The 23,357-nt window shown below is 40.9% G+C and overlaps 4 protein-coding genes across 5 annotated transcripts; 3 read left to right on the forward strand and 1 right to left on the reverse strand.

The window, feature by feature from the left end:
- Nucleotides 1–1,601: 1,601 nt before the first annotated feature.
- Nucleotides 1,602–2,132, forward strand: LOC103988235 (uncharacterized). Its single transcript, XM_065110678.1, has 2 exons — nucleotides 1,602–1,945; nucleotides 2,054–2,132. Exons 1-2 carry the CDS (start codon nucleotides 1,602–1,604, stop codon nucleotides 2,130–2,132), a joined length of 423 nt encoding a protein of 140 aa, XP_064966750.1.
- Nucleotides 2,133–5,616: 3,484 nt separating this feature from the next.
- On the forward strand, nucleotides 5,617–7,203 carry LOC135613423 (uncharacterized). Its single transcript, XM_065110453.1, has 4 exons — nucleotides 5,617–5,700; nucleotides 6,062–6,433; nucleotides 6,539–6,609; nucleotides 6,718–7,203. The coding sequence occupies exons 2-4, from the start codon at nucleotides 6,066–6,068 to the stop codon at nucleotides 6,723–6,725; spliced, it is 447 nt and encodes a 148-aa protein (XP_064966525.1). The 5' UTR covers nucleotides 5,617–5,700; nucleotides 6,062–6,065; the 3' UTR covers nucleotides 6,726–7,203.
- A 759-nt stretch (nucleotides 7,204–7,962) lies between these two features.
- Nucleotides 7,963–10,269, forward strand: LOC135613424 (uncharacterized). Its single transcript, XM_065110454.1, has 3 exons — nucleotides 7,963–8,295; nucleotides 8,640–9,071; nucleotides 9,325–10,269. Exons 2-3 carry the CDS (start codon nucleotides 8,676–8,678, stop codon nucleotides 10,144–10,146), a joined length of 1,218 nt encoding a protein of 405 aa, XP_064966526.1. The 5' UTR covers nucleotides 7,963–8,295; nucleotides 8,640–8,675; the 3' UTR covers nucleotides 10,147–10,269.
- Nucleotides 10,270–14,459: 4,190 nt separating this feature from the next.
- On the reverse strand, nucleotides 14,460–16,937 carry LOC103988236 (cytochrome P450 734A6). 2 transcript variants are annotated; one of them, XM_009406789.3, is made up of 5 exons: nucleotides 16,516–16,937; nucleotides 15,941–16,164; nucleotides 15,589–15,827; nucleotides 15,117–15,501; nucleotides 14,460–15,043 (listed from the first exon to the last, which is right to left on the reverse strand). In XM_009406789.3, exons 1-5 carry the CDS (start codon nucleotides 16,799–16,801, stop codon nucleotides 14,564–14,566), a joined length of 1,614 nt encoding a protein of 537 aa, XP_009405064.2. In that variant the 5' UTR covers nucleotides 16,802–16,937; the 3' UTR covers nucleotides 14,460–14,563. The 2 variants fall into 2 exon arrangements, with proteins under 2 accessions (XP_009405064.2, XP_064967739.1); XM_065111667.1 differs by having other exon boundaries at nucleotides 15,117–15,827.
- Nucleotides 16,938–23,357: the final 6,420 nt, after the last annotated feature.

The following is a 23,357-nucleotide window of genomic DNA, read 5'->3' on the forward strand; positions in this document are numbered from 1 at the left end:
CAGTCGAAACATATACATCATGGCATGGGACCTACTTGTCGAGCTTTGACGATGCTCACGGAAGCATTTCCCAAGAACATATCCCATCAGCTCACCATTATATACTTGCTCGATCTTCTTCTCAGCATCTGTACTGCGACCAACAGCAGACCGTAAATGGAGAGAACATATATGTGTGCCAAAAAAATAATGGGCCATAAGAAGAGAAGAGAAAGGTTAAGATGGTCAAAGAAAGCCAAGGCTTCTTCCATGACATTGACCGGGAAACATATTATTGCTAAGGTGATCGAACCCTCCAATTGATCGAAAAGAAAATGATGTTTAAGTTAAGTTCAGCGTATACATCGGAATATTGTTTTCCATATATGTCTAAGAATATTCATTTAAAAGAGAACTCCCTATCTACTAGCCTTTAGAAAGTGGGAGCTTGAAAAGAGGAGCAGCTCCTGTTGAGGATGAGGAATGAGAGGTGGGTCGACGTTCCCTTCCAAAGCTATAATTAGTGAGCCTAATATTCACATTGTCTGCTGATATATACTGCACAATATTACCTGCGTTGCACATATGTTCCTTCCTATCCAATCCTAACCAGCACCAAGCCACACTACTTCACGTTGATTCCACATGGCTTCACGCTCCCGATGCCATGCATGCATGTCAGCAGCATCAGCCCCTCAATATCGGATTATGATGCAGTGGTCGATTTTGTTGAACATTTAATCTTCTATATATCGGTAGATTTGTGAACAATAAGACTCTCAAATGAGAGCAAATCCTGCAGAGTCGAATACAATTATGTTCAGATGGGTTCCAAGTAAAATGCATGCGACAACGGCTAAGTGATTGTAATGGTATTGTTGACTCAGGAATTGTTTCTGAGCTCTATCGATCGGAACGGAGGCTGTCATAATGTTGATTCAACTCTCATAAGTAATTGCATGTTTTGATTGAAGTTCGTGTTAGTACTGACATCATGAAAATAATGAAGATCCAGATGGGATAATAATTGAGATTTCACGTTCTTTTACGAAGATATGTAGGGTGAGAATCATTTAAAGTTAAGAGAGAGAGAGAGAGAGAGAGAGAGAGAGAGAGAGAGAGAAGAGAGGTATCTCTCACGCAGATTTATTTGCGATATCCTTAAGGACGATTCTATTCCTATCTTTCCAGTTTAATTTCTGTGACTCAATGGTTTGGTGAGTATACATGCATGGACCAAACAAAGAAGGACATCAGTTGATACACACGAGAACCCCTCACCGGCCGCGGCTCGCCTCGTCTCCCATTCTTTATTCTCTTTTCTTCATCTTTCATCGATCGGGTAACCTAATACTAGCTTCTTCCTCCTCCACCATTACTCAGCTGTTGCTATCTTATTTATGTGACGGAACTCTCTAGAGGAGTTCGATGCATATTTCCCATGAACTTATATATATATAACCCATTTGATTGGATAGAGCTTTTTTCGCTCACACAAACGTCCTTTTTCTTGCTGTCTTCCTATCATGCATGCAAGCTTCTTGTCCTGTTTGTGTTTCATCGCGCGCTTGCTTCTTAATCTCTCGGAAATATTATGATGAAATGGTAGGGGAGTTGAGAAGATGAGCAGGTGGCCAGGAGACTGGAACTGCTGGTCATGCCACCACTACAACTTCAGCTGGCGAGACTCGTGCCAGAAATGTGGCAACCTGAGGTCGTCCAGTGGCGACCCCTCCTACGCCGCCCTCGGAGGTGTCCGTGGAGGGTCCTCATTCGTCTTCAGCGTCTCGGATCACGTCCGGCCTGGAGACTGGTACTGCTCCTGCGGCGCTCATAACTTCGCCAGCCGATCCAGCTGCCACTCTTGTGGTACCCCCAAAGACATTGACCACAAGGAAACGCCTGGCTCACGAGGTGTCGCCTACGGTGGCGGCGGCTGGAAGTCCGGGGACTGGTTATGCACCAGGTATCATCCTGTCTACCAGTGAAGAGACTCGCTGTTCTCCTTATATATGCACTACGCATTATATAAGATCATACACTCTCTTAAAATTTGTGCTCGTCTCTTCGGCAGGTCGGGCTGCAATCAGCACAACTTCGCTAGCAGAAGGGAATGTTATCGATGCAAGACACCCAAGGGATGCGGTAAATGACCCCTCTCGATTACACTACTCCATCTTCTCATGTTAATCCAATATTTAATTACTAAATGGGTAAACGATTACTTAATTGTCTTCCAGGCATTTAAAGCCTATGGAAAAAGGCCGGAGAGAGGGGAGACATGACCGAATGAACAGATTGGGATTAATGCTTCCGACCACCTACAATAATTTTAGAGGATTAACGATGTTTCATGTACGAGTTCTGTGTTGCTGCACTTCTTCTCTATGGATGTGTGTGCGCGTTGTATGCCTATAATGTTTTCTTCTTCTTCTTTTTTCTTTCAAAGCTAAAAAAAATATTACATTAAATATACGCAACAATAAACTAACGATTGGGGTGTTTTAACATTCATTATCATGAAAAAGTTGAATATGTTCATTATAGGCTTTTAATGCATTTATTAAGTCCAATGCTCCACCTATTACATGGAGAATGGAATACAATGTAAAATCTAAAGCTTGTAGTAGTAACTTATGGGTCAATCATGATAGAATATGAGATGTAATTATAAAGTATGTCTGAGATAGTGAACTTGATGGCTATTTATACATATTAGCAGAGAGGATTTTCCTCAACTACTCAGATATTTTCTCGTACAGTTAAAAAAATCTTATATGTTATCATGCCCCTGCAAGATTGAGCTTCTATCAAGGATATCGATCTTGGACCGTTGCAGTGAAAATAGTTTACGGGCAAGAGGTTTTATGAGTAAGTCTGCTAGTTGATCAACCATATGCAAGTTAGAAATATGTGGTTGATGTCTGACAACTTAATCTCGCATCAAGTGGAAGTCGATGATAATGTATTTCATGGGGGAGTGGAATACTGGATTAACACATAAGTAGGTAGCTCCAATATTATCACAATATATTGTAGGAGTAACGGTGGAATTGAAGTTGAGTTCTTTGAGTAGATTTATGATTTAATTGAGTTCAACAGCGACGGTAGCAACGTCACGATGTTCAGCTTTAGTTGTAGATTATGCGACTGTCTTTAGTTTTTTAAAACTCTAGCTGATTGGAATAACTCCAAGGAAAATAATATACCCTGACGTTCACAATTTCAGGAATTCCTTTCCGAAATTTATGAACCATAAAGCTAACGTTGTAATTCAATGCACAATCTGAATAATAATTTTCTCAAGAATTTTCGTTTGGAAGAAGAAATATTGACAAAGGAAAAAAATCTCATTTTTCTCCATATATCTATTGGCTTTTTACAAAGTGGAGTGTGAAAAGAGGCCCGACTCCAATTTATATCGTTTCTAAATGTAAAATAATCATTTCTTTCACTTATTAATTCTAACTAGAGCTTCGAAAGAATAATGATGTCACTCTCTAATCTCTAAAACACGTATTGTTAGCATATGATAATTCTAACTTAAGCATAGAACGACATCCATCCCCAAAACTCACACACAAACACACACACACAGACTTGATTCTAAATTTTTGATGTCCATGCAAGTATAAAAGCCACCCCACGGGAACATCAAAAGTGCCCCTCCCTTATCTTCTTTTTCTAGTGATGTTACTCTACATTTATATACTGTTTCAACCTAGTGATATATAGCTAGCTACATATAAATAATCCAGAATGGACGCAGAAAGGGAGACAGCTGAAGGATCAAAAGTGGTAAACCTATACACCATGCCATGCAATCCATTTGTTGGCTACTTTAGTTTCACAGTTTGTATTCAAGAGAATGAGGATAAAAAATAGACTGGAAAGCCCCCCGAAGAATGATGCCATGAGAAAGAGAAGATAAGGCAAGATAAACACGTATAATAATGGGTCAAAGAAAGAGAGGGGACTGAACCTGGATAACTAATAAAAGATGGAGAAAGAAGGGCTTAGATCCAAGGAAAAGAAGGTCTAGACCATACTCTTAGGCTTCCTCCATCGTCTACCTTTACTCAAACTCAAATATTTTTCTTTGAAGAGTCCTACAACTGGTGCATGAAACGCAATTCACTGTCATATCGGTCCACTACTATCAAGATTTCAATTACGCACACATTTATCTTAGATAAAAGTAATTGAAGAATCGCGGCAAAAAGTTGTAGATGCTACTATCTTCGATTTATCCATCATATGTATACTCGATTTTAGAGAAGCATCCAGTGCTCAGTTTTCGAACGACCGGATCAATTTGGTATATACTCATGTCCTAATGTACGTGTAGATTATTGCTTAGGTCGATAGTTACCTGTCTGTCTTCTTCATGTGTTTGACTGGGAAACATTGTTGCTAAAGCTCAAAAATGGCGACCTGATGATCTACACTTGATGGAAGAGAAAACGATGTCTTCGAGGTATGAATTACTAGGTGCATACATCAGAACATTGTTGCTTTCTTTAAACTTGGAGCTTAGTTCTCTATGGTGTCTAAGAATATTCACCTGAAGGAAGGAAATTTCGACATAGTAAAGGCCATTGTTTCCCCATCTAATTGCCTTTAGATAGTGGAGTACTTTGAAAAGAGGCCCGACTCCTTTTGTAGGTGGGGGAATAAGGTGGAGGGTCGTTCCTTTACAGAGCTATAATAAGTGAGCAGAATATTCACGTTGCCTGCTGATTCTGTACATGTATGTGTTCCATGTTCCTTCTAACCCAATCCTAGGGCAACACGAAGGCACCAGTTCATGTCCATTCCACATGGCTTCATGCTCTTGACGCCACGTAGACGTCACCCAACCAAGATGGGGACAAGATCATGTTCTCATGCGTTATCGTTGAAACCCTAATCTTCTTAGATTTGTCAGACAAATGTCAACAGGGAGCAGACAATCTGAAGCCGACTGACGAAGCTAAGCTTCCGAAAGTGAATCCATGGCCTTTTCAATTATTGTTAAAGGGGAAGCTAAATGCGATAATGACTCAAGGGATTGGAATGGGTATTGCCTGCCCCATGGGAATCGATTCTTGGCTACGAGTGGAGCCTGACATATATCTGCACAGGAAAGCTAAGTCATTTTAACGTGATTGCAGTATAAGTAGCAGTGTTACTCGGGGAAGGCACATTCGATCACCTAGAAAACAGCCTCGGTTTTTGTAGATGCTTAGAATGATCTCCGTTGCATAATTGTTACTAAGAACTTTTTAATTTTAGCCATCGTTTATATGTATGAAAAAGAGAGGCATAAAGAGACTGATAGAGATAGAGAGAGAGAGAGAAAAAAGAGATTTGTGTGTGGGTAATAATTGAGATTTCATGTCCTTGTACAGAAGATTTGTAGGGTGAGAATCATGTAAAGTTGAGGGAGACTCGAACCACAGTTTATCCTTCTCGAAGCCGATTTTCTATTATTTTCCTTCGAGTTTTCTGCAACTCAATTGTTCGGTGAGTGCATGAAGCAAAAGGAGGGAAACTAAAAGGACATGATTCCCTCGACTCCGCACCCAATCTTGATTCTCAATTATTGAGGTCCAAGCATGTATAAAAGCCACGCCGATCCACCCAACGAACAACAGCAGCGGAGCCCCTCACCGAGTCGCCTCATCTCGTCTCCTATTCCTTATCCCCTACTCTTCACCTGTCTCACCTTTTATTGATCAGGTAACCTAATGCCTCCTTCTTCCTCTTCCACCGTACCTTCTCTTCTCTAGCCTACCAACCTACGTACGTACTATAAGAAAAGCTTATTTATGTATGCCTTAAGATATATATACTATTTCTTGGATATATGCAGATATTTTTTTGTCGGGTCCTTCCTATAGATAAATGCTAGTTAATTTCTTTGTTCAGAAAAGTTTCTGATCGACTCCAAACTTGGTGTTATGCTCATCCTCCATTGCGCACTTAATCCCCACTAGTAAGCTAGTTAATATGTATATACCGAGTAACAGCAGTTGCTACAAAAGTGGAAGTATTAGATTATGTTGATAATTTCTGAGAACTCGATATCATGAAATGTTAGGAGGATGAGCAGGCGGGCAGGAGACTGGAACTGCAGTTTATGCCAGCACCACAACTTCAGCAGGCGTGACTCCTGCCAGCAATGCGGTCACCCCAGGCTGTGCAGCGGCGACTTCTCCGACTACGCCGGCCTCGGAGGCGGTCGCGTAGGGTCCTCGTTCGGCGCCGTCTCGGATGTCCGGCCCGGAGACTGGTACTGCTCATGCGGCGGTCATAACTTTGCGAGTCGATCCAGCTGCCACTCGTGTGGCGCCTTCAGGGATGAATCCGCTGTCGGCGTCATCGGCGGATTCGACAACAGTGAAATGGCAGGCTCACAAGGTATCACCTACGGTGGCGGCGGCTGGAAGTCCGGGGACTGGTTGTGCACCAGGTATCCTTCCCTTCCACACTTTCTTGATCTCTCTTTCACGTCGACATGTTCGCTGTCTATCCATTACTATAATATTTTGTGCATGTTCGATTCTTTGGCATGCAGGTCGGGCTGCAATCATCACAACTTCGCTAGCAGAAGGGAATGTTATCGATGCAAGGCACCAAAGGGATGCGGTAATCGTTAATTTCCTCATAGTAATCAATCAACATTATTCTCATACAGTGATCCCATATTCAATTTATTGATGTACTGAGACATACCTTAATGCAATATCTGGCTAGGAGCCTAAGCTTCAGGACGATTCAAGAGAGAGAGAGAGAGAGAGAGAGAGAGAGAGGCAAGATGACAAACCGAGAACAACGAGGACAACATGATACAACAGTTCTATCTCAAGTTATTACTTTAGTTTTCCTTCTCTTGTTCCTACAAGTTTAACCATGCATGTACAACTTGTGTTGCTGCATGGGTCTATATGCGTCGTGTCTTTATATGAAGAAGACATGGAAGGTACCCTTTCTTGGTGATATGAAGAAGACATGTTATATTCTACCAAGCACATGCATGTTCTCCCCTGATGGCATCTATTCCTAGAATAATAGCGCAAAAGGTCCCAAGAATGAATTGGAAATACACATTGGCACAATTCACACACGCACACAAAAGGTTAGGCATTCCAGTGCACTTACAGAAATTAATGAAGGCTATAGTTGCAATCAGTGCATTTACAATTCATGCTCCGAACTGTTTGTAGTAATGTTGTGGATAAAAGGTTTAAGAATACTAATTATGCCGTATTCTCTAAACTTAATGCGAACTTAAAACTAATAGATGTTTAATCTAAGCATAGAGCTACTCAAAACCTGAGGAATGTTTTCATTCTCCCCCTTTAGAAAGATTCTTCTCCCACCCAAAAAGTAAACCTTCTATACACAACATTTGCTCGACCCTTTCTCAAATTGAATCTACACTCATTGCCATCCCTCACTGCATCAAAATCTCTACAAGTGTATGTCATCTCCCATACAAAATGTGGCTATGGAAATAATTCACATACAAAATGTAGTGATAAGAGTTATTGTTTCTATATTATTTTGATGACTCTTTTTCAGTCCGATTTTATGAAATCGTTAATCTTTCACTTTTTGATGTTTAATTACTAAACTAAAGCCAAAATGAATCTCAGTTATGGTAGAAAAAAAAACTTGGAATAATAAAAAATATTCTACATAGATTTTACTGACATAATATATCCCTCGATTAGGTCTTTATGGTCTTCTAGACAGAGCTTTGGACCAAAGCAAATAATCCAATGCCACAAATGTAAGAGAATCACCAACTCTAATTGTGAGACGTGATGTCCAAATCCACACTCCAAACGTGTGTAACGTTCCATGCTCGCCTTCCTTTCCTGACAAGATGAGGAAGCTTTCAGCACAAACCAACCAATCCTCACAAGTCATCCTCCGGAGGACGAGCCGTGCCCACAAAGCCAAGTCTAACAATGAAGACGCACCCGCTTTCGTTAATGATCACATCAAGACCGTTAGATCCTCCTCCATCTCGATCGCGTCTTTCCTTCTCGTGATCTCAGCCGTCGGTGACCCGGTTCTTTTGGTTTTTGTACGGCTGAGATCGGCTCACGCCCCCTCGTAAATCCCGGAACCGAGAGGCACCGCAAAAAGCCGGATTTGATAGGCCCTCTCGGTTCCATTTTATATTTATTTCGAATTTTATGTAATTCCTCTGTTGCGGAAAAATAAAAGCCGGCGAAGAGCAGAGGAGGCAAATTAAAAGAAAAACAAAAAGAGGAGGGGAAAATTCTCGAGAAGAAGCAGTTTCGATCTCTCTCGCCGTCGTCGGTGCGTAATCTTTTCCTTGTTTTCTCGGGGATCAGCTTGAGATCATCTGTAATTTGTCGATTCGTTTGGCATTTCTTTCGATTTCTTTTCCCTTTCTCTCGTTTCTTTCTGCACGCATTGGATGGTCAGTGATCCTTATCGGTTTCTCGGTTGGTTCGAATGGTTTCTTGCAAGCTTTTGCTTAGTCGGCGACTCCATCGATCGTTGCTTTCTGAAGAAAAAATTTCTGTTTCGAACTCGGCAATGCTGAGTTAAGATGATGAAAAGAGAAGGAACAAAAATCTGATCTATTATCGGTCGTCTGATCGTGTTTGCTACGTGCTGATTATTTTCCGTGTTTGTAGGGTTGTCGGAGGGGCTGCAGTCGTGTAGCTATCGTGATGTTTAAGAAGGGCAATAAGGTGGAGGTTTGGAACAGGAGGGAGGTGCCATCGGGCTCCTGGTGGAGTGCCGAGATCATCTCCGGGGATGGGCATCACTATTCTGTGAGATATGATGGGTACCCAACGGATAGCAGTGTGGCGGTGGACAGATTGCCAAGAAAGGCCATCAGACCTTGCCCTCCGCCGGTGGGGAGTCTGAAGGATGTTATGTCCGGTGATGTCGTTGAGATATTCGACAACAACTCATGGAAACTCGCACAAGTTCTGTTGGTCATTGATGAAAAATACTGCTTTGTGAGGCTTCTTGGTTCCTCCGGGGAGTTCGCAGCCCACAAATCTCAGATAAGGACACCGCTGTCTTGGCAAGGTGACAAGTGGGTGACGATTGATAAGGTAAGATCTCATTATTTTATTCCTCATTTGATCCAAGTTCATATGCATTATGATTGCTTTATCGATATCCTTATGTGTGGCTCAAACATTCAAATACGCAAGTGTAGTTGATCTTATATAGTTTTAACTCTTTTCAGTTGCTTTAATCCTTTTTCTTTTTATACTCAGTATCATAGTCAGTGCTACTGAGTACTTAATATTTTGTTAATTGTTTATTTTGATAAATCCTGAGTTGTCGTGTTGTTGCCATCAGGATTCTGGGAAACAAAACGGTGGAATGCCAAGCAGTCACTGGAGAGGAGGGAAGTCTGGATACCATATAGTTCAGTCATGTGTGGAGATTGATAATTCTGCTCAAAAGACCTGTTTTCCTATTGAAAATCATGATTTTTCTAAGAAAACTGAATGGAGGTTTTGTAGAGGCACGAAGAAAAGGGCAGTTGATATTTCTTTTCCCGCTGAGCTGTGCAATTATGGTAGAAGAAAGATGAGGGCAATTAAGAAGGATGGGAGGAATCAAGGAATAACTTCTGAGCATACAATACATTTTATGGAAAAGTTAGACGATGTTGCTTCCTCTGAAAAAGTGCTAGATGGAAAATATGTGCATTCTTCCTTTAACAACAGAACCAGTTCTAAAGTGGATCCAGGAAGGGGAATACCAAGTTCAGATAAGCAAAATCATCTTGTCAGGATTTCAGGACCCAGTGATGCAGAAAGTACTTCATCCTCTGTTGGTAGTTGTAGTGTCAGTAGCAGTCCATGTAGGTCATCAGAGCAGTATGTAATCTATCCTTCCGGAGAACTGTATGGCCATTCTGATCATGCTGAAACTTATTGTGGTTTGGAAAACGAGTCATCTCTTCCTAGAAAGGACTTGCAAGAAGAAATTCATCAGCTAGAGTTGAATGCATATCGGTCCACTTTGATAGCATTATATGCTTCTGGTCCAATAAGTTGGGAACGGGAAGCATTTATGACAAACCTTCGTCTAATGTTAAACATATCTAATGATGAACACTTAATGGAGATTAGGAACTTGATACGTTCCGAAATAGCCACCACAATCGCATAGTTGACTGGAACATATGGACTGATTTTGCATAGATATTTAATACCCTTTTTCTTTTATTTTCCTTATGTAAAATGAGTATCGATATTGTAGCTGAATATTGAAAATCCAAATTACTTTTTTAAATATCACGGAAGTCACTTTCTGTGGGAAAAATCCTTTGCCGTATGACAAAGATTTAGCTATATAGACTCCTTTTAGTTAAGCATTGTACACTGAACTTGGTTTTGCTTTTTTAACTCTTTTCCAGTCCTGCATAGAAACTTTATTAAATCGGGTCTGTGTATGTGTATCTGATGAATAGATATTTGAATATCTTCTGGTCAAGGAGATTGCTTTGTTAATTGTATTTCTGTGGAAAAAAAATATTTTTGCATTACAAAGATTTAGCTATAAGAAGTCTATTAATGAAGCATTTTACAACCTGGGCTCAGTGAACCAAATCTGTTATGATTGATAGATATGTGACTATCTTCTGGTTGAGGAGATTGCTTTGTCAAATTGAATTGGCATCCTATAATAAACTTGTTATTGCACCTTTGATTTTGAATTTATGGTCTACGGAGGCCATCCATCTTCCTGTCATTGATTGCAGTCATTCCACCCATAAGTGTTGCTAAGATGGAAATCAACTGCATTTCTTTAATAACCCCAAATTATCCCTAAGTTGGCTAATTTATGACTTCAAGCTTGTGGTTTCTTTAGAAGCCATTATGTCATTGCAATCCTTGAAAATTTGAAAGGTTCAATTTTTAAAAAGATGATTTTGATTATTTAGTGGTTAACTTTGATGCATGAGAACTACTGCTTGTAGATGTTGACGAGCGCATACGTATGAATGCTTCAGTTTTAGTTTGCTTGACTTCCATATGATGGAAGCATTTTTACAAGAACAGCATCACCTTTTTGTTGTTTGCTAATGAATATATAATGGTGGATGGACAGTATAAGTATTCACCACACTGATCTGAATCTCCCATATTAGGTAAGCCATGTCACCTTCATATACTTTTTGTTCATTTCAGATCTCATGGCCATGTGAAGCTTTTCTGTACTTTAGAAGTAAGAATGCTATAGACCCATTTGATTAACACCAGAGAATTGTTCAATTTGGTGGACATATTATGCCAATTATGATGCTTATTATGCCTCTTCCAGGGTCAAAAGAGGAGGCTTCTAAACTTAACCTTCGGTAGGTCTTTGATGATGGTGAAGTCGTCACATCTTTTGCACTTTGAATAGTGTGACAACACATCCATCTTATTTGTATGCCCATTTTATTTGCTCAATTTGCTACCTCTATGTCTGTTAGCTCCTATTTCAGGTTTACTTTGTGCCTGTGAGATGGGCATGAGAGGAGGAAGCTTACCAGGAATATTTTCAGTCTTGTCCTTCAATTGAAACTGTTATTTGAAACCTCTTCCACTGTCTGACATTTGATCTGTACTATACTTGTGGATAGCATATTTCAGGATGCATGTTTATGTACCACAACATTGGCTTATAATTGTGTGGTACTGATGCTGCATCACAAACAAATTTAGCTTAGAAATATCCTTTGGTGTTTACAGCTTGCTGGTGGATAATGTACACTTTAACTGTTGGTAGCAGTTATTTTGCCATCGCACTTCATGCCATAGTGTGTTTGACATGTTAAAGTAACAGGGATGTTGGTAATTGGTCTGTCAATTTCAGCTGTTTGTCACTAATACTTAATGTTTGTCGTACCTGACGTTTGTTTATATTAGATGTTTGTCTAAGAAATGGTACGTCCATTGTCATGAGTTTTAGCAATGTGTACAGTGGTCGTCAGTTAGGTGTTAGTTGTTTCTGCCCTTGCGGGTCATCAATAAATAGATTTTGTCATAATATGTGGTTCCCCAATTGTTCTACACTGAAAACATGATGATGGATTTGATTGATTTAGCTTAGGCTTGTTCAATCTCCATCATTCGGTTACTAGTTCAATCAAATAATGATACTTGACATTATTACAGATGCTGACGATGGATTATATTGATGTATGAAACTAGTAGTTTGGATTCAAAAGTTTAGGACTCTGTGGTTCAAGCTTGTCCTACATAAGTAGTTGGACCTGTAGACTGAGATTGGTTGTAACATATATGGTTGTATTTGAACAATTGATCTTGGACTATCTCCTGATGTTCAAAATTTCCTGGTCTAGTAGTATTTCTGCAGTTTAAATGAATTGAAATAAGATAGAGAATACATATATTGTAAAAAGTTGATTGGATAATCTAGTGTTTTGTTTTGTATGCTTTTCTTAGGTATGGTACTAATGCCAGAAATTATGTCTTGCCTTTCCATCCTAAAGGTGTGATTTCTACTTGATATATGATTTTTCTCCTGTAACATCCTCTATAAATGAAAACTTTTTTCACTTCCATGCCTTGTTGTGACAATCATGGTGGAACCACGAAAAGTGATGGGAGTGTAAATTGAAGAAAATTCTACTTCATTTTTTTCTAGAGTTTCTATTTCTTACGTTTGATCCTTCGTTGTTGAATTATTGATCTGTCATCTTTAGATCTGCATTATATGTCTTTTGGGCTGCATATATATATACTGGAATCTGCTGCAGTGAATAAACAAGCTTTCTCGAGCTCAAATTCAGAAGGCATATGTGACCGTCGGAGTGCAGTAAGAATACTGTCGTTCATTCATGTTTTCTGATGACTGTAACTAAGACATTTTTTGTTTTGGTTCTAAGCTTTAGAGACTAGTGTTGCTGCTGCAATGGGAGGTCGAAGAAGGCATATTCGTAATTTGCTTATGGTGACTTGTTGATACGGAGATGATGATGTGTTAGAAGATTGCCAATGTCAACATTTCATTGTCATGTAGTCTACACTATCGTTAACACTTTGACTGTCACATGGAGTCTATACCATGGGTGACATTTCACCGTCATATGGTTGATACCATGGCTCCAAATAAACGACATGACATTATCATTTGGATGATGTGGTGATCGATTCAACCTTATGAAGATTAGCACAAGATATTCGACTCAATCAATCATTCCCTCGTGCCTTTTCGATTCGATGTGATTATATATGTGCAAATGTATAATCATTTTGGGTATGTAATCATCACCTCAAATATAATTGTCTCGTATCTTATTATAAAAATATCCTTCAAATATAGGATTCTCCTAATGTTCTCAAATTCTTCGAATTTAAATTAACCTTAAGCATCAAATCAAATAGATTTTGTTGGATAGCTTCAAATATAGTTTTGTAAGATTAATCTTGAAATCCTATTGAATGATATTAATTCATATTAAAATAAATACAAAGTACGATCAGGAAAAAAAGAACCTCAGTTGGTTTGAATTAGCATGCATATGGTAATACCACATTCTAAATTAATACGTATGACGTAAATTCATATGGAGACAAATATGAAATAAGATGAATCAATCAATATGAACGAAGTAACACTTGCGAAGAAGATTGCTTCCGTATTCGTCAATTGTATGCGGCAAAAGCTGAGCCAATCGTGGAAGGAATACCAAAGCTCTTATTCGTCTTTCAAATGCGCATAAAGAAGGCGTTGGATGCTATTAGTCGACGGTCATCATCCGTTCTTTGACCCGTGATTAGATCAAACACCCATCCGCCATTAACTGCCGGTGCCACTGCCCCTGGAGACAGGACGTGGACGACTCATCGCAACCACCAAGGGACGTGGCCATCCAAGGACTGCTCACAACGACCAGGAAAGCGCCAAACCACCCCCCCCCCCGCCCCTGCCTGCCTGCCTGCATTCCCCGCCCCGACCTCTCCTCGTTCACGTCGACATCACCAGGCGCTGTTACGAGCGCTTGCCGCAACAGTTTCGGCGCACTGTCTGCGCTTGCATGCATGTCGCAGGGCGCGACAGCAATCCAACGCTCTTCCCTCATTTATCCTTCATGAAAGCAACCAGGAAACGGACAACCCAACTCCCATCTCCTCCTCGCACATCATGCGGCCGTCACTTCCATCTTTTCCGTCCTCGAGATATATTTGATGAGCTTCACCAGCAACCCGTTTGTGTGAAATTTGATCGAGAATATATAATATCCCCAAATTAATTTGATTAATCTGAAGTGAACATGAACTATAACATATATATCTCCACGGAGCATCTTGCGAAGGTTTCATTTTGAGTCTTGGACAGGAGACAACAGTTGGTTTCATGCGGACATAAAAATGAACAGGAAAAGACAATGATGTCTTGGGAAGATTGGGACGAACATACTGTGTCTTAGAAAAGCCATGTAGTGAAGCCACGTTGGTCGGTGATCCAAATAAGAAAGAAGGCATGTTTCGCATCATTAACGGACACCTTACATTAGGCACAACAAAGCTTACAAGGCAGTTTAGTCACAACGAAAATAGGTGGCCGTCTTCGATCACGAGCAGCCGTCGTTTTGGGCTGCCGTCAACGTCCAAGGATCGGATGGTCGAGCTAAAGACCGGAAGACGATGGGCGCGCCTTGCTGCGGGTGGAGGAGCATCAGGGCCGTAGGCGCGTGGACGTACGAGGGGGCGACGCGGAAGGCGAAGCGCTGGAGGATGACGGCTAGAGTGAGCTTGGCCTCGAGGAGGGCAAGGTTCTGGCCGATGCACGTCCGGGCGCCCAGGCCGAAGGGGAGAAAAGCCGCCGGGTGCCGCGCCGCCCGGCTCGCCCCGTCCGCGAACCGCGCGGGGTTGAACTGGGCCACGTCCGGGCCCCACAGACAGGGGTCGTGGTGGACGGCGATGATGGGGATCAGCAGCTCGGTGCCGCGGGGGATGCTGCGGCCGCCCAGCTCCGCGTCCGCCTTCGCCTGCCGTATCGTGGCCACCGCCGGCGGGTACAGCCGAAGCGTCTCGTTCAGTATCATTCCCATCTGAGACACAAAACCCACCCTTTTAGAGATCCTTTTCCTTATGGATGGAGTAAGCGCGCGGATGAGCGTGTACCGTCTTGAGCTTGAGGAGGTGGTCGCGGGAGGGGACGTCACCTGCGCCGCACACGCGGAGGACCTCGTCCCTCGCGCGCCCCTGCCACTCGGGGTGCATGGCCAGGAGCACCGTCGCCCACGTCAGCAGGTTGGAGGTGGTCTGCTTCCCCGCGAAGAAGAACGTCTTGCACTCCTCCACGATGTCCCGTACGGTGATCGTCGACGTTCGCGGGGCAGCCATGGTGCCCGCATTGATCATGACGTCCAACAGATCCTTCGGATTGCCGCCGTCGGGCTTCTCCTCGTCAGCCCGCTCCTTTCGCCGGCCGATCAGCCTGATCAAACTTCTTCTGATCTCCTTCTCCAGCCTCCACGAGTTGGTATTCCTTTTCGTCGGCAAGAATCTATGAATTTGTTTCCAGAAAATTATTAGTCGTGGATAATGGCATATGCGTGTTCGATCGATGCATGGCGATGGTCGGATACGATACCTGTAGCCAGGGATGAAGACCTTGCGGAACGCCTCGGCCGCGAACACCATCTGCTGTGTCTGCAAATGAAAGATAGCCTTGCCCTCCTCGTAGCACCTGCTGCCGAACGCCGTCCGGGTGATGGCGTCCTCGGTCACGGTCTGGAACCACTCGGACACATCTATCTCCACCTCCTCGCCGGAGGCCGCCAGATTCTCCACCATGCGCAGCACCGTCTTCGCGATGAAAGGCATCAGCAACTAGTGGATTCAGAGGAACTCGATCAATGCGAAACTAGCTGATCCTCTGCCTACCTTTCTATGCAACTCCCACTACACATGGATTTCTTCAAGAACAGTACCGAGGTGCTTACTTTGAGGTTCTCCATGTGGAAGGTCGGGGTGAGGACCTTCCTGTGATGAGCCCATTTCTCCCCTCTGAGGCTCACCAGCCCCTCGCCCTCGAGCTGCCGAACCAGCGGGTGGGACTCGTACCGCTCGAAGACGTCCGGCCGCGACAGGAAGATCTCTCTGATGAGGTCGGGGTCGGCCACGGTGAGGCGCGCCGTAGGCCCGAACCATAGCAGAAACGTGGAGCCTGGAAAAGTGAGCTCGATACAGTGAAGAAAAGGGATTGAAACCAGAAAGAACAGTCGCCGAGGTAAATGTTTGTAGGTAAAAGATAAGAAAAGAAAACAAGGTGGGAGATTCAATTGTGGAACAGAGCAACCAAGGAAGGCGATAGAAGTGGGACAGAGTACGGGAGAGATGACAATAACTGCTACAACCAGAGAACTACAGGAGAACTAACAGTGGAAGAGCTGAACGAGGTACCATAAATCTTCTTCCAGTAGTGATAGAGGAGAAATGGCAAAAAAAATTAAAAAGAGAACAAGGCAAAAGCAAAAAAACAGTCAATTAAGGTCATGAGGATGGAGGAGGAAGTAACCATAGATCTTCTTCCAGTAGTGATAGAAGGGAAGGACTCTGGGGAGGATGTTGTGAGAGGTTTGAGGCGTCATTGGCTCGGAGGAGGCTTCCAGCATCATGCCAACCATCTCCTTGACGCTGCCAATGAAGAAGCGGTATGGGGGTCCTCTTATGCCTTGCCTTGCGAAGTGCTTCTCCAGCCTCTTCGGCCTCCACCACAAGAACTCCAACGCAGCTTCCAGCGCGATGAACACGGACGCTCCTATCACACCCAGGCACAACCACCACTTCCATGACCACCCCATCCTCCTCCTACCACTGCCAGCAGCGCTAGCTGATGAATCAAACGAAAACAGAACTTGTTAGCTCCTCTCAACTGCGTAGGTTGACTCCGACCTCGGAGAGAGAACCAAAAAGAGAGGAAGAGGGAGGGAGGGAGGGATGGAGAAGAGGGTGCGAGTTTATATAGGCATAGCAAAGTTTACGAGGATCAACGAGAGGTAACCTTCTGTAAATTTCATGCTCTAAAGTGTCCTTTATGCCATGGAACTGTATCTTCTGATCAGAAATTATTTGATTGTCGGGCTGAGTCACCAAAGCCGAATCGATTGGAGTCGAGCTGAAAATAATTGGCGACTCATCACATCTTTAGCCAAGCTTAAATGGTACAAAATCTAATTGGAAAGCAGAGTAAGTTCTTGCAAACATGTTCGAGAGATTCTGCCACATGTCCCGTAGACCGCGGCGTGATGTCCTTCGAGACATAAGAAACACACACTCTCTCTCTGAAGTAGATGGATGGCGTCGACCCTCGTGGAAGAGCAGTGAGGCCGCCTCTGCCGATATCGGACACATGGCGGCCCTGTTGGTGGCAGACTGCATACGTGTCAACGGTCAACTGTGTTCCCTGTGCCGCTATCCATATCGATTTATAGCTAAAAATGAGATCAAATTATTAATTCATGATGACAAATATAATGCGTATATATACGTACCTAATTCGATTTCGGAGAGGAAGAAGAGATCGGTGTGACGGAAGAAGAATGAGACTGCCAATTGTGAGAAACGTCGATCGCTTAGCTTAACGAATGCATTCTTTTATTTCTTTATCGTATTAAGAGAAGGAAAAAAAACTGACGTCATTTTTTTATATAATTTTCTAGAAAATAGCTTTTAAACATTGTGTGACAAGATTAATTTTAATCATTAATCAGTTTAATGAGATAAAATTGATTATATTTATCTTAACTTTTCGAATGATATCTGATAGTGAGTACATCGTTAGTTAATCTTCCTCCGAAAAAATAAAGGACGAAGGTTACTCTCCATCATAATACCCATATGGGCTAAGGTCTAAAGTAAACGTTTATAGGTTGTTCAAAAGCTCATCTTCAACACAATAAAGAGAAAGAATCTTTTTCAAACCCCTCGCGTTCATACTCATATGTCTCGAGTTATTGATTTGGATGTCGAAAGGATCGAGTTATGAAACTTTCTTCGACCTTAGTCGACGTTTTCTAGATATAGAAGAAATAATATTATTAATAATTTAAGAAAAAAAATTTTAGATAATATGAAGACGTGACATTTGTGAGAGTTGATATAATATATTCAATCGACGGTTTGTCATATTCACATAAATTTGATGTATTAAATCATCGAAAATAATAATTATATAACTACGAAAAGCTCTAGTGTTTATAAATGGGCGGAACAGGATACGGATGATGCTAACAGTGTGGAATCCACATCAACGCTTCTGTTCATGGATTGGACTACTTCTATGTATTATGTTCTCAGTTGTATCGTCTCGAACAGATTGCCTCGGTGCATTTATGGCAGTCGGCCCCAAGATTAAGACGCCGGAGCTGATCATCGTCTTTACCGAGAGAGAGAGAGAGAGAGAGAGAGAGTTGGTCTTCGAATCACTAGTGAAAAAGATAATCCATTGAATGATGCATATTTTTGTGTTTCATCAAAGTCGACAGTAATAAATATAATAAAATTCAATATCTACTTCTTTTTTAGTCCAAATAACTTTGTCCTATCCGGATTTTGTAGCTATGTTCACAGCAGCAGCAACAAAAAGATGGAATTGCGAAATGATATTTCATCTCCACTTCATGGCTTTGAAGTTTGCAGCAGAAAACAAATTTGTTGCTGTCATATTTTTATTCAGAGGAGTTATGGTGGGAGTTCAGATTCATTCATCATCAAAATGATTTATGATTTATTCATCATAAAATATTTTTCTGTCTCGATCTAAATATAACATAAACCATTAACCAATAACAAGTGAACTTATTTTAGAAACAATCTTTTAATTGCAATAACAATAATATAATACATTTTTTCTTTTTTCTTTCGGATAAAGAAACCGAGAATATATTACCTCAAAAACCTATTATAAACTATATCGTGCTCATCAGAGCACAAAATGGAACTAAGCTCAGTTTATTTTTGGAATGGGGATTGGGTTCTCTTTGCTTCATTCAATTTGTGTTCTGATGAGCACAATGTAATTTGAAATAAGCTTTTGAGGTGATATATTTTTAAGAATCATATTCCTAATTAGAATAAAAGTGTTAATGTTCTCTCTTTTGAATTTGCCGCCTCATATATTATGCTGCACTGTTCCTCTCTCTCTCTCTCTCTCTCTCTCTCTCTCTCTCTCTCTCTCTAGAGACAAGCCATCCGCATTCATGGCCCCCTGTCAGGTGCCACATCCCTCGGAGTTCCATGAAATCGTTGATAAGAGAGAGAGAGAGAGAGGGAGGAAAGCTCGGTGGAAGCGTAAGGCTACGACATTGTCACGATGCATGCTTATCATCCACAGCAGTTGCATAAACCATACCCTTAGCTTTTGAGCTTGTTTTAGAGACAGCAATCAATAGAATTGCCTCGGTGCATACAAAATTTCCGAATGATGCAACTGCTATCCTTATCCCAAATGTGGTTTTACCTCTCGATGAAGCTGTCTCAATTCATAGTATTCAACAGCAATATTTAATGTGAATGTGCCCCTCCAAGAGCTGCTGGCCTTATCCAACACTAAAAGATCTTCAATATAGTTAAGTTAGATGATTAGTAGCATTCTACATAAAAGTCTAGATAAGAACTTACCATTCACTCTTAGTTTGACCATAGCTCCTCCAATATCAACTTTTTTGGACTTTCTGGCTCTTACGCTTCAGTTCTTAATTTTTATGATCTTTCTTTCACACATAAGTTCTTCCATGCTTTGATTCCTTGTCCTCCCAAAAATACTTTTCGACACTCAACATCTATGTTATCGTACCGATCATTAACTGGCTTGTTCTAGCACCCCTAACCTTTCTTTTTGTATTAGGTCAACTCATTATCCATGCTGGTCTTTTCAAGCAAAACATCAATTAGCATCGAGGATTAGATAAAGCAAAAACTTTGATTATTAAAAGCAAACCCTTTTTTATTTCTCAAGTAGCAAAAGTAGGACAGTATCAAACAATGGATAACCTAAGATTTAACAGCACCAATCCAAACAAGAAAAGCAAAGCTACTAGTGAGATGTTATGATATGACAAGACTAGGCAGCTTGTGGCGTTCATCAAAGTCCTGTGGTTAGCTGTTAAGGGTGTCGGGAGTAGAAACATGCCAATCTCTCGAGCCTGCACTGCAGTTTCCACCACCATTTCGTGCTCCCTTTTAACTTTCTTTTCCATCGGAAAAGAGCTCGATTTCGGCGTTACGCTAATGTTATCATCCGCCTGCCGACTCAGAAGATGAAAGAGAAGGAACTTTCCGGGTTCCTTCTCATCAGAGAACGAGGAAAGATATTGTTCTTAACGTCAACGTTGGAGGATCACCGCGGGCCTTCACATGCAATTGAGCTCCCTAAAGCAAGTCGAAGGCTAGACAAGACCTTGATGGCTCAGTGACAGCTGCAACGATAAGAGTAACAGGTGGGAAGAGGAGGAAAAGAAGGCTAGTGAAGGTAAAAACAATAATTGATGAAATGATGGAAGTGATGGGGGAGGGGGGTGACATCTTGTGGTTTGAAGTTTTTGTTGTACTTGTTGGAACATACTGCACAGGTTTGGCTGGACATATGTGTCCTACTGAAGTGTCTTGTAAAAGACAGCAGTCGATTGGATTCCTCCTAGCATGTGAGAGGCTTATGCCATGAGCGCAGCATGATTGGGGGAAGGGGTTTGGTGTGAGACATTCAATGGATTGGAGTTCTAATGCATGCACAAAACACCAGCATCAAAGAAAAGCTAAAAGCTTCTCATTCAGCTTGCTCAATCCATATCTGTGATGACAAACAGCTGTTTCTAAGTTTCCAAGCATAGTAGTTCTCCAAAAGTTTTATATGAGTCATGTGTTTGGTGAGGTTGTACAAAGTTATTCTCGAGTAAGATGATGGCAAGCATTCAAAGGAGTTATCTACTTGGTTTGTAGCTGCCTAAGACCTACTGGCCTGTGGATATAGTTTCTTCATCCGCATGCATGCATGCTATCTCTCTAGCTTCTATGCCTTGTGTTTCCTGCATATTTCTCATTCTTCCAAGAGATCATTGGGCAATCATTGCATCGATGATATGTATAGTGTTTACTTGGCTCACTAGGATCTCAAGTACCCTCACCATTGTAGGCAAATGGGATCTACTGTACTGAGGTGCAGGATGAGCACCTTTGTCCAACCTCTCGCATCGAAGGTCATTCCAAAGTTCACATCAAAGTAGTAGTACTACCGGAGTAGCAATCTTTCAGCTACTGATAATATCAAAATCTTAGGTAGGTGTGATGTTGAAGATTTTTATATTTAGAGAATCCAATGACCATAGCACTTCCGGATTGGATCTCCAGCAAAATGGATCAGCCGTAAATGGGAAGTAAGAACTCAGGTCAAAGCAGACATTGATCTCTTTCGATTCCAACCTCCCTTTTGTCATCCTTAACAAATCTTAGGGTGTATGGTTTGAGCATGAAATATTAGATTAGACCAGGATTTTTTGTTTTTTCAGCCATCATCATTAAGATCTTAGGCTTGATCTTGAAGATCTGTTCTCCACTTAGGTTAGGAGTGGAGAGGTTGAGTCAAAGCCTGCATTGATTTCTCTTGCTTTCAACCTTCTTCGACCTCGAGAGGTCTTCATTAGGGTAAGCACTGTTCTTCCTCGTCCACAGATTAAGAATGACGGTCTGCTTGTCCACGATCCAAGTCAACCACATTCTAAAGTTCAATATAGGTAACAAATATCCTTCCCTTTTTTTTTAATAGCAAAACTAAACTTTACTAATTAGAGCGAGAATATATGTTCGTATCGATGCGAATAAAAAAAGAAGTATCGAATGTAAACCCTTACTCGAAAATAATAATAATAATAATAATAATAATAATAATAATAATAATAATAATAATAATGGCACGAGCAAGAGAGAACTAAATATATGAGAAAATTTGTATTCAACAAAAAAAAAAAGATAATAACCTTGAATGTTTCGAATCAATGTCAATATTAATCATGGAGGATTATTTTAGAGGAAGATATCATCTTTGATTTTAGAATGTATGTGAATATACATCTTCCTTTGTACACGAAAATACTCTATATCTCGAAAATAGCAATCCTCTTACAATGTAGGTTGTCCTATGAAACCAAATACCTATAATCAAAGAAAAACAAAATAGTATCACATAACCGTAATCATAATTTGATTCGTGAATGCATGCCCTATCACAATTAATCTTGACCTACCAACGTTAGGTCTTTCCTATCTAAGAGGGATAGAAATTTTAAACTTTTTAACCCTCTCAATAGCTTTTGATAATACGAGAGACTAACAATGTGTGGGTACCCAAACAACCAAAAATATATGAAAAATGATTAAAATAATTTGATATTATTTTACTATATTCCTAAGAATCATCAAGAAGATTTATCTTCCTTCTTCAATGATTAGTTGCCCATTCATTATACCTTGATTGTAGACTTTATCATTATTAAATTTACCACAAAGATGCAACATTACAAGAGTTGTATGCAAAACATGAATGACCATTACTTAATAATCATTGTATCGTGTATATATATATATATATATATATATACGATACAATGATTATTGAATAAAGGAATTTATAGTTCTTGAAAAGACAATATTTATCGAAACACATGGGAAATTCATACTTCGTAAGTGGATGTACTATGAAACAATTGATATAATTTTCCTTAAATTAATTGATTCGATCCAAGTTCTAATTGTCTTATTTTATTATTAGGCTCAATCGCAAAACTTGATGTATCTTCGATCACATGAAATTACTTTCATTTTCTAAACGGACATGAGAAATCTCGGATCAAAGAATATATCTATACTTAAATATATATATATATATATATCAATTGAATAAGACAACTGCGATTAAGGAGGAGCGATCGCAATCGAAGTCACCACCATTATCTTCAACATCTCCATCATTCGAGTGATGCTGTCTTCTCTCATAAATATTGTTGCGTAAGCTCGACGTGATGCCCCACAAAGATGGGTAATGGTGATAGAAAATTAAGATCAACGTCTGTAGTAGATGTGATAGCTTTCATATTAGCAATGACTGTGATCATCCTCAATCGAATTATGTGGACCATCACGAGCAATTAGTAGTGAAGGCACGCTCCACTGATTTGATTTGTGATTCTTCTTATTCCAATTGGATCAGACCACAAGAGATGTTGGGCATAAAAGCCCCATTACTTGGAAGAATTAGTTGCCCACTCCAGCCATGATAAACTCATAGAGGAAAAAGCCCAAAAGCTCTCCTTGAGAGAGAAATTTGATCACCGCTTCCTCCCAAAAGTTGGTTTTATCTATGTCATA

Source organism: Musa acuminata, chromosome BXJ2-6, assembly GCF_036884655.1.
Source record: "Musa acuminata AAA Group cultivar baxijiao chromosome BXJ2-6, Cavendish_Baxijiao_AAA, whole genome shotgun sequence".
NCBI lineage: Eukaryota > Viridiplantae > Streptophyta > Magnoliopsida > Zingiberales > Musaceae > Musa > Musa acuminata.